Source organism: Lolium perenne, chromosome 6, assembly GCF_019359855.2.
Source record: "Lolium perenne isolate Kyuss_39 chromosome 6, Kyuss_2.0, whole genome shotgun sequence".
NCBI classification, from domain to species: Eukaryota; Viridiplantae; Streptophyta; class Magnoliopsida; order Poales; family Poaceae; genus Lolium; species Lolium perenne.
Window position 1 is genome coordinate 197,642,307 of NC_067249.2, and position 17,779 is coordinate 197,660,085.

The 17,779-nt window shown below is 41.0% G+C and overlaps 1 protein-coding gene across 1 annotated transcript; it reads left to right on the plus strand.

Moving 5' to 3' along the window:
- Positions 1-15,759: 15,759 nt before the first annotated feature.
- Positions 15,760-17,201, plus strand: LOC127309388 (uncharacterized). Its single transcript, XM_051340259.2, has 3 exons — positions 15,760-16,513; positions 16,624-16,755; positions 16,844-17,201. The coding sequence occupies exons 1-3, from the start codon at positions 15,917-15,919 to the stop codon at positions 16,967-16,969; spliced, it is 855 nt and encodes a 284-aa protein (XP_051196219.1). The 5' UTR covers positions 15,760-15,916; the 3' UTR covers positions 16,970-17,201.
- Positions 17,202-17,779: the final 578 nt, after the last annotated feature.

Below are 17,779 nucleotides of genomic sequence, written 5' to 3' on the forward strand. Positions count from 1 at the left end.
GAGCACTATTTTCAGAAAGATGTCAGACCAGAAGCCGAGGTTCATACCTCGAGGAAGTAAGAAGTGGACTATAACTTGAGAAAGTGAGTAAGATTTACTCAGAAGTACAGAAGCTCAAGTAAGCTAAGTTTAATGAAGTTGGATGAAGGAAATACTATAGACCAAATACAGCTCAAAAAGGCCAAAGACCGAAGAAGATAGAATATACCAATACCAAAGACTAATAGAATGATTCCTTTCATGGAACCTAAATAACCAAAATAGTTGTAGGTATCAACTATAAACCATGATTGGATGGACTAAATGAGTCTAATCCATTCTTAGGAAAATAAACCATCACGACCCTTTCTGTGGTCAGTACCTTACCAAGTATCATTATTGCAGTTTTGGTAGTAAGGGAAAACAAAGACCTATTTTATCAAATAGGAGAATGTTATCCAATTAGTCCTCAATTAAGACTGTCAGGACAAGAAGAAGTCCCATCATTGATTCTTCAATGAGAAAGGAAACATGACTATAGGGTTGAAAGAAATCAAATAATTAAAGTTAGAAGCCATGGCTCAGAGACAGGTATTATTAGATTCCAGAGAAAAAAATCATAGAACTGGAATAAGAAACTAATGTTCAGAGAGAAACCCTAATGGATTCCAGGAAGAATCTGGACAAGGGATATATTCAATTATATCCTGTAAGATCAATACAGAGTTCGAGAAAAGAAGTAGTCTGCACAAGTCAGATCCACACTCCGAAACGTGAGAGAGATCAAACTTCGAGGACGAAGTTTAGTTTAAGGGGTAGAGACTGTAATATCCCAGGTATTGGGGTTACAAAAAATAGAGGAAACAGATGTGTGCATTGCATTCATGCATAGAAAATCTGGGGAATTTTCGCGCTTTAAAGTAAAACAGTCACAGTAACTGAAGTTTCACTTGACCTTGGTGGAATTGAAGTAACTCATCAAGTCAAGTGCTATAAACCTCAATGTGACTTTGTGAAAAACTTGTTTTGGGAAGAGATGAATTGATCTAAGGGGTTAGATCAAATGGAACTAATAACCAACACAACAACACTTTACACAATGATCAACTACTTGATCATATAACAGATCATAATATGGTAATCATTGCCATAACCTAAGAACATGTATTCAATTACAAATCAAGTAACAAGAACTGGAGAAACTATTCTTCACTTATCTTTTCCATGTCTTAAACTAATCCTTGATCCTACCATGAACCCATGGTATTCATTTTACTTCATCCTTGGAGACAAGACAAGGAGATCCAACCAAGGAATACATATCTTTCTCTATTCCATATTATTATACATCAAACCTAGAGAGGTGAGAGTCCTATTTCATTTAAGGAAGCAAAGACAAACTTAGAGGCAAACCTTGGATATAAATATCCATATGATCACAACATCATCATCAAGAGGAACCCTAGGATATTATTGAAGTCTTTCCCAAATGAGAGAGAGCATTCATATCAATCCTAGCTTTATCTATTTAAGAATAAAGGACAACCATTGAACTAGAGTATTAGGAGTACACCATAACCTAGAATAATCCATTCTTATATAAGAGAGATCAATTATGGTGGTACACTCAAGTTAGTTGAGGCAACACTTGAGTTTGAGGGAGAGAACTACCCATATACCCAGATGATAATATCATCATTGATTAAGTAGAACCCTAACATAATATCTCAGGTATTCTCCTGGGATATAAACTAAAGAGACAATCATAGTAGACCCATACAAGAAGGTAAATTAGAAGTGCTATACCTTGATTAATCTAGACAATGCTTGATCATGGAAGTGAGAACCCATTTAATGAGAAATCCCTAGGAATCCAAACCTTGATCATTATAAATTGAGTGATAATCATAAACCCTAAGAACTTGAGGTAAAAAAAATGTTAAGAACAAGATGATCATGCCTAATCCATGATCATGCTCTTGAGGTATTGAGGATAAACCCTAAAAGGATAAGTAGATATCCTTCACCACATGAAATCATAGGGAGGTAATTAATAAGCAACCCTAAACTTATATTCCAACCTTAACTTGTGAATCACTTGGTGATCATAAGAAGAATCCTACCATATCTATGTTTCATAAATTAAAGAACCTAAGAAAACCTTAGAGTAAAACTCCATACTTTATATGGTGAGAAACCAACAATCCATTTGACCAAAGTTAACTATAAAAATAAGTATTACCAATGTAGTTACTTTAATGATAAATTGGGGATTATAATAGAAGCCAATTGGTAGAAGATAAAACTAATTCTCAATAACTTAAAGCCAAGAGGAGGACATAAAATGTTAGGTAAGCAACCACCTTATCATGGTTAGGGGAGATTAACCCTAGCACTTGCAATATGGTGTCATTCCATATCTACAACCTAGCATTATATCTCAACCCTAGTTTGTGCATCACTTGGGTGATCTCAACTATAAACTTAGTTCACATTTGAGATCCAAACCATGCATCATTAGGGACTATAGTTAGAACTCTATAATTGCTCACTCATTAATCCTTATGCTTCAATTATTAAACATAAGAAACACCTAGTGCTAAATTCCATACTGAAAACCCATGTGTGGTGAATAACCACTCATATTAACCATTTGACTTAATAACCAAGAACCAACTATGAGGAGAGTAATACTTACTCTAAGTACTTCAAGGTGTTATTAAAATATAATATCAGTGCTAACCTTGAAATAGGGTTAAATTAAACCCTACAAGACCTTAATAAATAAGTATTCACAGAAATTCATGTGCTAGTGCCCAAATTCTCAAATGGGAGATCAAGTCCTTAGAGATATATTAGCACATGAAATCATGCCATCAAAGTCAATATCTTATTTGAAATCCATAAATAAGCATTATCTTGAGGTTGTTCCTTGCAAAGTAATACCAAACAAAACCCTATATATTACTAAATAAGAAAACTATCATCTAGAAAACAATTCGAATATTTCCACAGATAATATTCAAATTCATGTCTATATGGGTATTTAAAAATCCAAATTTCAATATTAATAACTAAACTAATGTTATAGTACCCATATTAATTTTAATACACCAGTAAAGTGTTTGAGTATCTTGGAGCTAATCCTTGTATAATCTAAATAAGCAATACCTGCAAAATAGAAAAGCATTCAAAAAATTGAATTAAAACCAGGATGTAAAACAGAATTGAAAACCAGAAATAAAAACAGAAAAGAGGGGAGAAGAGGCTTACCTGGCCGCAGCAGCCCAGCAGCCGAGCCCAACACCAGAGCCCAGCAGCAGCCCAACACTCGGCGCAGACCATCACATACCCAGCCCATGTACCCCTTCGCTCGGATAAGAACGAGAAGGACGACGCGGACTTCGTCTTCTTTGCTGGACGCCCTGGAGCTCGCCACCGCGACGGTGTGGCCACGTCCCGCGACCACCGCCGCCGTTATGGACTGCCAGCACACGCCAGAGACCTTATAAAGCGCAGCGGAAGCCCTTATTTCCCCTTTCTCTGCGCCATTTTCTATCTATGCCGAAACCATAGCCCGCCAACCTTCGTTCACCGCCGGCGATTGAGGAAGCCCCAGACCTCGCCGCGACCACCATCATCTCCGCCGTCCTCGACATGTTCACGGTGCAAAAGGAATCGAGCTAGCAAGCATCGTGTACCGCGAATTCTGCCATTCCCTTTCGATGTACTGCGGGGAAAATGGCGGTCGCCTCGTCGCTACCGACCACGATCGACTACAGCGACCAGCTAGCAAGCATCAGGGTGAGATTCCACTTCTCCTGAGCATTCTATTGCGCCCTAGTTCGTGTCGTAGAAGCTTGTCACCATCGGCCTATGTCCGCCGCCGCGGTACCTCGCCGTTGAGCATGCTCCGGTGGCCATTTCCGGGCGGCGCCGCCACTATCGTGTTCACCTCGGCGTGCTGGTACCAGTGAGCCCCTCCGTGACCCCGCGGGAACCCTGGACCGCCGCCGTCGATCCCGTCTGGCCGCCGGCCAGCAGCCTCGTTGCCACGGTGGCAATTTTGACCCAGTCAAATGCCCCGTGGCAGATGAGGTGGACAGACCCCACCAGTCATTGACTGTGGGTGTGCTCTGTCCGGGTAGGTTTAGTAGATTTAGCTTTAAATTTAAATTGAATAAATACTGAAACTTTGTGAATTTGTAGAAAATTCATAAAAACTCAGAAAAATACAAATAAGATATCAAAATTCTTATAAAATAAAAATCTATCCAATAAAAATATAAAATGGAAATTATATTTTTAATAAAAATTCAAATATTTAATATTTGCTATTTAAGCCTTATTTATTAATTCTAAATTCAATTAAAATTCAAAATTTAGGAAAAAGGTTTAAAATAAATAAAAACCAGTAAATAAATAAAGAAAACATTAAAAGTAAATTTTCTTTAATTATTATTTGTAAATCATTATTAGAGAGATTTAAACCCTAATTAATAATTACCTTAATTATTAATTATTTAAAAATAATAAAATGCCAAATTCAATGTTAATCTGGTTTCAAAATTATTAATAACTTCAACTTTATTAATGAAGTTATTAACCAAGAACTAAATAGTAAATTATGCAACCCTAGTTCCATATGATAGAAAACCCGGAACTCATCATTTCATGTGGGATCCTAAAACCCTAAGTTATTTAGGAACCCTAATTCCATTATTACATATGAACCTAAATTGCTTCTAACCTAAACCCTAGGTTAGAGCATGTGATCATGGTACTTTAATTCAAATCATAGAGCCACCATTAGCAACTAAAAGACATACCTATGTCTACATAAAATGTAGCACCCTATCACTAGCAATTTAGTATTCCATGTATGCATATCACTAAACCTAGTTGATCGAGTAGGGTCAACCAAGTGTAAACCCTAGATCCTATTACCAAAGCCATCATCCTTGTTTATCCATGCTTAGCATCACACCATTGTGATGAACCTTAATAGCAACCATGCCCATTATCCTGCATTACCTAACCATACTCCACTAAACCCTATCAGTATGAGATAATTATTAATCATCCTATTTAGGAAACCACCATTCCCACTTAGTAGATCCTATAGCCAAACCCTAGACAACCTCAACCCTAATTGCAATACTTCTTATTACTTAAGAAGTATGTTCTTCAAAAGTTATTCTTTTGAAGAAAATAAGGAATCATCATCAATCCTGCCTAATAGAACCTATAGCCAATAACCAGCTATCACCAGTAAGGTATACCAACCATGACAGCAACCATGAATAATTAATTACTTAAGTTGCTTATGCTTAAGTAAGACCAATCAAGCCTAGTTGCTAATGAATCCAACTATGTTGTGATCCATCTTATACTTACTACAGAAACTACTTGGAAGTAGAATAAATTATAGCAACCCGCAAACCTAATTACCATACTTGTTCTTTATCAAATTACATGTTCTTCAAAAGTTATTCTTTTAAAGTATAGGATAATCAATCATTAACCATGCCATATAGTACTAAAACTGACCACTGTTCCTTATTTGTTAACATTATGTCAATAATCATTCTCTTTGTGATCAATTGATTATTATGCCTTATTATCTACCTGTTTATAATACCAAGTAAATCACACCTGAATAAGAACCTTGTATGTGAATCACTCTAAAAGTGCAACACACCCTAAACCAATCATTACAACTCACTGATCCTAAATCATCGGGGTTAGGTCACGCTTAGAGCGATTGCATCTCATACTTATGCATTATTGCATCCTTGCCAATCTTTTAAACATCGTCCTTACCGGACGATGATGCTATTTCAGAATTTGGAGTTATTGCGTATCGAAGACCTTGTCTGCATAATCTTGCAGCCAAGAAAGGCAAGTTCATCACTTGCTCATGTCATTTGAGTATTTCTATCAAATTACTTGCAATGTATTATGGTTATCACTATTGCATAAAAATCAAAACCACTACTTTCATAACTATGAATATGACTATGTGGTGGGCAATGGAACCATGGATTGTGTTGATATGGTGGAGGTTCCATTGCACGGGTTTATATCCATCTAGGATTAAACAACAAATGTCGCCAGTGATTCTTGTGCCGTAATAACCGTGTTAACCATAAGATCCGGAGTGGGACGGAATAGTCAAAAGTGTTTCCACTTCTCGTTCATCAACGGATGCGCTTTACCGTAGTACACTTGTAATCCAAGGGGGCAAGCGGTGAGGCTGGGGAGTCCTAAGTCCCCACGGCATAGTCCGTAGTACACTTGTCGCCCGAAGGAGCAAGCGGTGAGGTTGGAGAGTCCTAAGTCCCCACGGTATTGCGGTCTATGATGGGTTGCAGCTACCGGCGTAGGAGTGTATGGTAGAGCCCAGCACTGTCGTCGTGGTCGGGGTCCACCTTGAAATCTACAGGAATAATGGGACCGGCGTGGACCCAGGGTCGGGGCATGCAACAACGGGTGGGTGTTCGAGGTAGCGGAGGAACATGATTGGCTAGACCTTATACCGGGCCTCACACCATAGGAAGTGTGGACGGGAAGATCACCCGGTTGGCACCAAGGTTAAGATCTCTTATGGGTAAAGCAACACACCTCTGCAGAGTGTAAAGAACCGTGACCTGTCACTCCCTGTTCCGGGATATGGAACTGCGAACGCGGCCGGAAAGGAGCTCCATGAAGTTCTAGTAAACCGGTGAAGGCTGACGGACATAGTTCTTCTGAATAAAAGCAACCCTTTGGAGAAATGATTATGAAAACCTGCATTGGTATTAGACTTTCTGGTCTAATGCCGTAGCTAGTGCATTAAACACCTCTTTCCTATAATGAACTTGTTGAGTACTCTCGTACTCATTCCACTCTTAAATCCCCTGCTTAGATATGGAGGCATCGAAGGAGGATCTACAGTGCAACTCGAAGGCCGAGGAGTCAACAACTACTTCAAGAGACAGGACCCTGTCAGAGGAGTCAGATACCACATCCAACAAGGAGAAAACCTAGTTTAGCCATAGAATAGAACTAGCTTCCTAAATCTAGCTCCTACTTAGCTAGAATCTATTCATAGCCTCTATAGCTAGTCAAATACTCTACAAATAGAGTTCGTGATAGGACTAGACTACGAGTCGCTCTTCTGGAGTTTATTTGCAGTTTTACCTCATTGTAAAGTAGGAGGATGTGCTGATCTTATGTAACAGAGTCAGTGTTGTAATTCTATAGACATGCCTTGGACCCGCAAATGTTTCTGTTGTACCACTCTGAGCGATATAATACTAGTGGAACGGTGTTTCATTGGTGTTATATCAGACTTGCATACTACACCATGCAGTGGTATGCCGGGTCACCACAGGGGGAGTTGATACGTCCAATTTGCATCACTATTTTGTATCATAATTTGCTGTTATTCATTGATATATTTCATATTTGGGGATAATACTTATGTTATTTCATCTATTTTGCATGATTCATGATTATTGGAGGATCGCGCACCGGAGTCAGGATTCTGCTGGAAAAAGCGCCGTCAGAATGCAATATTTCGGAAGATCAACAGTTGACGGAAATTATATGAAAAATCCTATTTTTCCAGATGACGAAGGAAGCCAAAAGGGGGAGCCGAGGGGACCCGAGGTGGGCCCTCCTCATAGGCTGGCGCGGCCCAAGGCCTGGCCGCGCCGCCCTGTGAGGAGGGGGCCCACAACCCCCTCTCGCCTCCTTTTCTTTGCGTACACCTTCATCCCGAAAACCTAAGCTCCAGGGGATTCGTCGCGAAGAGACACAGCCGCCTCTGCGGGGCGGAGAACACCAGAGAGAAAAGAGCTCTCCGGCAGGCTGAGATCCGCCGGGGAAATTCCCTCCCGGAGGGGGAAATCGACACCATCGTCACCGTCATCGAGCTGGACATCATCTCCATCACCATCATCATCATCTCCATCATCATCACCGCCGTCTCCACCGCTGCACATCGTCACCGCTGTAACAATTTGGGTTTGATCTTGACCGTTTGATAGGGGAAACTCTCCCGGTGTTGATTTCTACTTGTTATTGATGCTATTGAGTGAAACCGTTGAACCAAGGTTTATGTTCAGATTGTTATTCATCATCATATCACCTCTGATCATGTTCCATATGATGTCTCGTGAGTAGTTCGTTTAGTTCTTGAGGACATGGGTGAAGTCTAAATGTTAGTAGTGAAGTATGGTTGAGTAATATTCAATGTTATGATATTTAAGTTGTGGTGTTATTCTTCTAGTGGTGTCGTGTGAACGTCGACTACACGACACTTCACCTTTATGGGCCTAGGGGAATGCATCTTGTACTCGTTTGCCAATTGCGGGGTTGCCGGAGTGACAGAAACCTAAACCCCCGTTGGTATATCGATGCAGGAGGGATAGCAGGATCTCAGAGTTTAAGGCTGTGGTTAGATTTATCTTAATTACTTTCTTGTAGTTGCGGATGCTTGCAAGGGGTATAATCACAAGTATGTATTAGTCCTAGGAAGGGCGGTACATTAGCATAGGTTCACCCACACAACACTTATCAAAACAATGAAGATTAATTAGCCATATGTAGCGAAAGCACTAGACTAAAATCCCGTGTGTCCTCGAGAACGTTTGGTCATTATAAGTAAACAAACCGGCTTGTCCTTTCTGCTAAAAAGGATTGGGCCACTCACTGCAATTGTTACTCTCGTACTTTACTTACTCGTACTTTATTCAACTGCTACATCAAAACCCCTTGAATACTTGTCTGTGAGCATTTACAGTGAATCCTACATCGAACTGCTTGTCAACACCTTTTGCTCCTCGTTGGGATCGATATTTTTACTTATCGAAGATACTACGATACACCCCCTATACTTGTGGGTCATCATGCTGCTGCCCATCTTAATAATTTTGTTGAACTTTGTGAAATGCAAAAGTATAAGGATGTAGATGGGGATATTATAAAACTGAAATTGTTTCCTTTCTCCTTAAGAGGAAGAGCTAAAGATTGGTTGCTATCTTTGCCTAAGAATAGTATTGATTCATGGACTAAATGTAAAGATGCTTTCATTGGAAGATATTATCCTCCTGCTAAAATTATATCTTTGAGAAGTAGCATTATGAATTTTAAGCAATTGGATAATGAACATGTTGCCCAAGCATGGGAAAGAATGAAATCTTTGGTAAAGAATTGCCCTACCCATGGACTAACTACTTGGATGATCATCCAAACCTTTTATGCAGGATTAAATTTTTCTTCGAGGAACCTATTGGATTCAGCTGCTGGAGGTACTTTTATGTCCATCACTTTGGGTGCCGCAACAAAGTTTCTTGATGATATGATGATCAACTACTCTGAATGGCACACTGAAAGGACTCCTCAAGGTAAGAAGGTAAATTCTGTTGAAGAAACCTCCTCCTTGAGTGATAAGATTGATGTTATTATGTCTATGCTTGTTAATGGTAGATCTAATGTTGATCCTAATAATGTTCCTTTAGCTTCATTAGTTGCTCAAGAAGAGCATGTTGATGTGAACTTCATTAAAAATAATAATTTCAACAACAATGCTTATAGGAATAATTTTGGTAACAACTATAGGCCATATCCTTCTAATAATGGTAATGGTTATGGTACTTCTTACAACAATAGTAGGAGTGTACCCTATGGTCTTTAAGTCATGCTTAAAGAATTTATTAGTACACAAACTGCTTTTAATAAATCTGTTGAGGAAAAGCTTGGTAAAATGTTCTTGGTTCTAAGGTTGATAGTCTTGCTGCTGATGTTGATCTTTTAAAACTGAAAGTTATGCCTAATGAAACTAAAGATATTAAGTCATTTTCTACAGCAAACGCTATACAAGTTCGAATTAATGACAATATTAGAATGATGGCTGAATTGCATGCCAGGTGGGAAAGAGAAGAAAAACTTGCTAAAGAGAATAATATAGCTAAAGTTTGGACTATTACCACCACTAGTAATGTTGATGCTTCACATGTTGCTAAACCTCCTACTATCAATGGTAAAATAATTGGTGTTGGCAACGTTTCTACTTCTAATACAAAGCATGCAAAATTGCCTGAAACTGCTGAAACTGTTTGTGATAAAAGTGCTGAAATTTTTCAGAGTATTGGGGACAATGATCCCATTGCTTTAGATCATAATGATTTTGATTTTGATAATTGTCATATCTCTGAAGTTATTAAGTTCTTGCAAAAACTTGCTAGAAGTCCTAATGCTAGTGCTATAAACTTGGCCTTTACAAAACATATTACAAATGCTCTCATAAAAGCTAGAGAAGAGAAATTAAAACTTGAAACTTCTATTCCTAGGAAGTTGGAAGATGGTTGGGAGCCCATCATTAAAATGAAGGTCAATGATTTTGATTGTAATGCTTTATGTGATCTTGGTGCAAGTATTTCTGTTATGCCTAAGAAACTCTATGATATGCTTGACTTGCCACCTTTGAAATATTGTTATTTGGATGTTAATCTTGCCGATAATTCTATAAAGAAACCTTTGGGGAGGATTGACAATATTCACATTACGGTTAACAATAACCTTGTCCCCGTTGATTTTGTTGTTTTGGATATTGAATGCAATGCATCTTATCCTATTATTCTGGGAAGACCCTTTCTTCGAACTGTTGGTGCTATTATTGATATGAAAGAAGGAAATATTAAATATCAATTCCCTCTTAAGAAAGGTATGGAACAATTCCCTAGAAAGAGAATGAAGTTACCTTTTGATTCTATTATTAGAACAAATTATGATGTTGATGCTTCTTCTCTAGATGTTACTTGATTTACACTTTCTGCGCCTAGCTGAAAGGCGTTAAAGAAAAGCGCTTATGGGAGACAACCCATTATTTTATTTCTGCAATTTTTGTTTTATATTTGAGTCAAGGTGCTTGTTACTATTGTAGCAATACCTTTGTATCTTTACTTTATTGCATTGTTGTGCCAAGTAAAGTCTTTGATAGTAAGGTTGATACTTGATTTGGATTTCTGCGCAGAAACAGATTTCTAGCTGTCACGAATTTGAGTAGATCTCTCTGTAGGAAATTCTAAAAAATATGCGAAAATTCATGAGTAATCCTCAGATATGTACGCAACTTTCATTCAATTTGAGCTTCTTCATCTGAGCATGTTAAGTGCCTCGTAAAAATTCGTATTAATGGACTATTCTGTTTTGACAAATTTTGCCTTTTATTCCACATTGCCTCCTTTACTGTGTTTGAGTGGATTTTTTTGCTCCATTAAATTTCAGTAGCCTTGGGTAATGTCCAGAAGTGTTAGGAATGATTGTGTCCTCTCTGAACATGTGAATTTTTGATTATGCACTAACCCTCTAATGAGATTGTTTTGAGTTTGGTGTGGAGGAAGTTTTCAAGGATCAAGAGAGGAGGATGATATAATATGATCAAGAAGAGTGAAAAGTCTAAGCTTGGGGATGCCCCCGTGGTTCATCCCTGCATATTTCAAGAAGACTCAAGCATCTAAGCTTCGGGATGCCCAAGGCATCCCCTTCTTCATCGACAACTTATCAGGTCACCTCTAGTGAAACTATATTTTTATTCCGTCACATCTTATGTGCTTTACTTGGAGCGTCTGTATATTTTTATTTTTGTTTATTTTTGAATAAAATCGGATCCTAGCATTCCTTGTGTGGGAGAGAGACACGCTCCGCTTTTTCATATTGAACACTCGTGTTCTTAGCTTTACTTTTAATGTTCTTGGCGAAGGTTGAAAGCCGCTTCATTCATTGCTATTTGGATGGAAACAGAAAATGCTTCATGTGGTAGTTGGTATATTGTCTTGAATAATTTGATACTTGGCAATTGTTTTGAGCTCTCAAATAGATCATGTTTAAGCTCTTGCATTATGTAGTTTAAACCTATTAGTGGAGAACTACCGTAGAGCTTGTTGAAATTTGGTTTGCATGATTGGTCTCTCTAAAGTCTAGATATTTTCTGGTAAAAGTGTTTGAACAACAAGGAAGACAGTGTAGAGTCTTATAATGCTTGCAATATGTTCTTATGTAAGTTTTGCTGTACCGGTTCATACATGTGTTTGCTTCAAACAACCTTGCTAGCCAAAGCCTTGTACTGAGAGGGAATGCTTCTCGTGCATCCAAAACCTTGAGCCAAAACTTATGTAATTTGTGTCCACCATAACTACCTACTATGTGGTATTTTTCTGCCATTCCAAAGTAAATTGCTTGCGTGCTACCTTTAAAAATTTCATTCCTTGTCTTTGCAATACATAGCTCAAGGGAAAGTAGCCTAAAAACTATATTGTGGTAAAGAATATGTCGCTTATGTATCTTATTTCTTATAATTTGCTTGTTGAGCGGTAACCATGTTTCTGGGGACGCCATCAACTGTTACACCTTTGTTGAATATCATGTGAGTTGCTATGCATGTTCACCTTGTCTGAAGTAAGAGAGATTTGCCATGAGTTGAATGGTTTGAGTATGCATATTATTAGAGAAGAACATTGGGTCGCTAACAAAAGCCATGTATCATGGTGGAAGTTTCAGCTTGGACATTAATCCTCAAATCTCTTATGAGAATATTATCTGTTGTTGAATGCTTAAGCATTAAAGAGGAGTCCATCATCTGTTTTCTATGTTATCGCGGTATGGATGTCCTCAAGTTGAGATCTATCAAAATCGAGAAATCAAATGCGATTTATCTCCTTGGACCTTTGTACAGGTGGCATAGATGTACCCCTTTGTGACACTTGGTTGAAACATATGTAATGCAATGATAATCCATGGAAATCCGAGCTAATTAGGACAAGGTGCAAGCACTATTGGTATTCGATGCATGAGGCTTGCAACTAGGATGTTTTATGCAAAACACATATGAATTATTACTACCGTTGACAAAATTGTTTCCATGTTTTCAAAATAAAAGCTCTAGCACATGAGTAATCCCTGCTTCCCTCTGCGAAGGGCCTTTATTTTACTTTGTGTTGAGTCAGTTTACCTACTTCTTTCTATCTTAGAAGCAAACACTTGTGTCAACTGTGTGCATTGATTCTTACGTACTTGCTTATTTGCATTCATCATATTACTTTGTGTCGACAATTATCCATGAGATATACATGTTGAAAGATGAAAGCAACTGCTGAAACTTATATCTTCCTTTGTGTTGCTTCAAAATCTTCTATTAAGAATTTATTGCTTTATGAGTTAACTCTTATGCAAGTCTTATTGATGCTTGTCTTAAAAGTACTATTCATGAAAAAGTCTTCGCTATATGATTTAGTTATTTAGTCATTATCTTTACCATTGTTTTGAATCACTGCATTCATCTCATATGCTTTACAATAGTATTGATCAAGATTATGATAGTAGCATGTCACTTCAGAAATTATCCTTGTTATCGTTTACCTACTCGAGGGCGAGTAGGAACTAAGCTTGGGGATGCTTGATACGTCTCAAACGTATCTATAATTTTTTATGTTCCATGCTAGTTTTATGACAATACTCACATGTTTTATATACACTTTATATCATTTTGATGCATTTTCCGGCACTAACCTATTAACAGGATGCCGAAGCGCCAGTTCCTGTTTTCTGCTGTTTTTGGTTTCAGAAATCCTACACAGAAAATATTCTCGGAATTGGACGAAACAAAAGCCCACGGTCTTATTTTCCACGGAGCCTTCCAGAAGTCCGAAGAGGAGACGAAGAGGGGCGACGAGGCGGCCACACCCTAGGGGGCGCGGCCCCACCCCTGGCCGCGCCGCCCTATGGGGTGGGCCCCTCGAGCGTCCCCCGACTCTGCCCCTTCGCCTACATATTATCTCCGTCGCGAAAACCCTAGTACCGAGTTCCACGATACGAGAAAAGTTTCAGAGACGCCGCCGCCGTCAATCCCATCTCGGGGGATTCTGAAGATCGCCTCCGGCACCCTGCCGGAGAGGGGAATCATCACCGGAGGGCTCTACATCACCATGCCCGCCTCCGGACTGATGCGTGAGTAGTTCATCCTTGGACTATGGATCCATAGCAGTAGCTAGATGGTTGTCTTCTCCTATTGTGCTATCATGTTTAGATCTTGTGAGCTGCCTATCATGATCAAGATCATCTTATTGTAATGCTACATGTTGTGTTTGTTGGGATCCGATGAATATGGAATACTATATCAAGTTGATTATTGATCTATCATATATGTGTTGTTTATGATCTTGCATGCTTTCCGTTGCTACTAGAGGCTCTGGCCAAGTTGATACTTGTGACTCCAAGAGGGAGTATTTATGCTCGATAGTGGGTTCATGCCTCCATTGAATCTGGGACAGTGACAGAAAGTTCTAAGGTTATGGATGTGCTGTTGCCACTAGGGATAAAACATGAATGCTTTGTCTAAGGATATTTGTATTGTTTACATTACGCACAGTACTTAATGCAATTGTCTGTTGTTTGCAACTTAATACTGGAAGGGGTGCGGATGCTAACCCGAAGGTGGACTTTTTAGGCATAGATGCATGCTGAATAGCGGTCAATGTTCTTTGTCGTAATGCCCTAAGTAAATCTCATATTAGTCATCATGATATGTATGTGCATTGCTATGCCCTCTCTATTTGTCAATTGCCCAACTGTAATTTGTTCACCCAACATGCTATTTATCTTATTGGAGAGACACCACTAGTGAACTGTGGACCCCGGTCCATTCTTTTACATCTGAAATACAATCTACTGCAATCATTGTTCTCTGCTGTTTTTTGCAAACAAACATCATTCTCCACACTATACGTTTAATCCTTTGTTTACAGCAAGCCGGTGAGATTGACAACCTCACTGTTAAGTTGGGGCAAAGTATTTTGATTGTGTTGTGCAGGTTCCATGTTGGCGCCGGAATCTCTGGTGTTGCGCCGCACTACACTCCTCGACCAACAACCTTCACGTGGCCTTCATCTCCTACTGGTTCGATAACCTTGGTTTTTCTTACTGAGGGAAAACTTGCTGCTGTACGCATCACACCTTCCTCTTGGGGTTCCCAATGGATGTGTGCTTTACCGTCACAAGCAATTCTTTTTCTGGCGCCGTTGCCGGGATCTGAAGAAAAGTTACACCCCAGAGATTGTCAACTCCCACGACAACATACACTCTTTTATGGACAAATTTTAGGGCTAGATGTCCATTTATTTGTGGACGGAGGGAGTATTTTCTTTTGTCCCTCCAAGGAACGTCTCAGAAAGCCTCTACGTGTTCTTGAAAGGAAGAAATGTAGGATATCGATCGACGCCTTTCCTATACCCCATTCCCATTGGATGCCCGCAATAAAGGAGAAGGCATGGCAAGCAGAAATAGGCATATGCAGCTCGCTGAACCAGCCGCTGCGTCCCATGGCCACGTGAGAAGAGAGGAGCCGCGCGTGGGAGAGCCCGTCGTCTCCGCCGCGCCTCCCGCTCCCTGCTTCCCCTCCTCGTCACGGGTTATTGCCAATTTGCCATGCCTCTTACGCTTGCACCCGCGATAAGCCAATAACCTTCCTGCCTTGTGGATGGAGCTCCACTCAAACCCGATTGCGTGAGATCCGCCATGGAGCTCAGGCTCCGGGAACAGAGGAGAGGGACACAGCCACGGCAAGGATCGGCAGCTTGATCGCCTATATACCTCGAGCATTTAATGCCGAGGTGCTTTGTATAATCCTCCTCCCACACGCCCATGTGGCCGCCGTGGCTCGGGCCTCTCCGCGCCGCCGCATCTATATATATGGTCGGGGCATGGCCCGAAGCCACCACACACTCCATTGCCGCCGGTTGCACACAGCTACAGACCTAGATCGTTGTAGGTCGCACAAAGTGCAACAGATTATACATAGCTACTTAGCTAGACACCTGGAGCTTGGTTTAGCTGCTGCCGCCCACTTATAGATAGTAGCGCGAGCTTAGCTAGGTAGGTACGTGTAATCGTGATCATGGCGTTAGTGCGGGAGCCGATGACGTTGTACGACGGCGGCTTCGTAGACGAGGCGTCCACGTTCGACGCGCTGCTCGGCGGTGCCGACGCGTCGGCGCTGTTCGACTTCGGGGGCTACGGCTACGCCCACGACGTGCCGAATAGCGCGAGCTGGGCGGGCGCGGGGCCGTCCATGCTGGCGTTCGACCGGGCAGCGCATGGCCACGGAGAACAGGCCGTGGCGGCGGTGGTTGCGGACGAGGAGGCGGACTGCGACGCGTGGATCGACGCCATGGAGGACGACCAGGCCGCGCCGGCGTCGTCCAGCATAGGCTTTGACCCGGCCTCCGGCTGCTTCAGCCTCACGCAGAGGTCCGGCGGCGCGCGCCGGCCGTTCGGGCTGCTGTTCCCGAGCACGCCCAACGGCACGGGCTCGCCTGACGTCGCGGCGCCGGCGCGCCTCTCCACACAGAAACGGCCCTCTTCGGTGCGCATGCATGATGCGGAGCCGCGGGCCGCTAAGAGGCAGTGCGTCGCGAGCAGGGAGACGAGCAAGCCGAAGCCGCCGGCGCCCACCACCACCCCGCCCAAGGACCCGCAAAGCCTCACGGCAAAGGTAGTTGAGTTTCGCTGCCAAATCTGCGCTGCTTCTCCTACTGCCACCGCTCGAATTCCCTTGGAATTTTGCTGGATCTGAACGTGCCCTTTCTCTGAATCGTGTTGCAGAACCGTCGGGAGAAGATCAGCGAGCGGCTGCGGACGCTGCAGCAGCTGGTACCCAACGGCACCAAGGTCGACATGGTCATCATGCTCGAGAAGGCCATCAGCTACGTCAAGTTTCTGCAGATGCAAGTCAAGGTGCGTACTTCTGTTCTCTCAAGTCTGAACTGAATTCTGTTTGCATCGGCCTGTGGAATTCTGTCATTCTGACATGATCGAATCGCAGGTGCTGGCGACGGACGAGTTCTGGCCGGTGCAAGGAGCCATGGCGCCGGAGATCTCCCAGGTGAAGGAGGCGCTCGACGCCATCTTGTCGTCGACGCCGCCGTCGGAGAGGGGCCGACTGAACTGAACTGACCTGAAGCTAGCTAGCTAGAAATAAAATACTTAATTAGCTTATAAGCAATATTGTAGAAATTAATCTATAACGAACCACCTCGTTCGAACATAAATAAGGAGGCACGCATCTGCAAACGTACGTCCCTCATGTTTATCGTCATCAGGATGTAACCTTTTCTTTATCAGGGGACCTAGCTAGGGCTACCCACATGCCTAATGTAGAAGAGGGGAGCCGTTTAATCCTAGCATTTCCTGTTCTATGTATACTACTACTCCAGCTACCATTTTTCTTCAAATCATACTCGATAATGGAAGTTATTACTTCCGCTCCGAAATGTCATTGAAGAAAGTAACTAAATATCATTGAAGAACTGAAAGGAACGGAATTATTTTAGTGATATTTCTTCAATGTCATTACAAAATTACTATTTTAAAGAAGGTTACTAAATTAGCATGCTCGATAATGTAAGTTATTATCTTTATAATGTAAGTTACTAAATTATCATTGAAGAAACTTGCTAAAGTTAGCATCACCATTGAAAAAAGTTCATTACTAAGTTAGCTTTTCAAAACGTATTTTATTTCAGAACAGAGATAGCAGTAGATAACTTGCAATCAGGCTGCAAGGCTGCACAGAAAGGCGGGCATCTTGTTTGGTGGTGCACGTTATATCATTTCATTAAGTCATTGCATTTTCTGTTCTGCTTGTTTTGCTTATTTATCTTGAGAGGACCATCTTGACATTTTCTACGGATGCCTCATTTTGGCTCATAGGAGTAGATGTTTCTATTATGGTAAACACATTTTTAAAAAAAATTAGAAG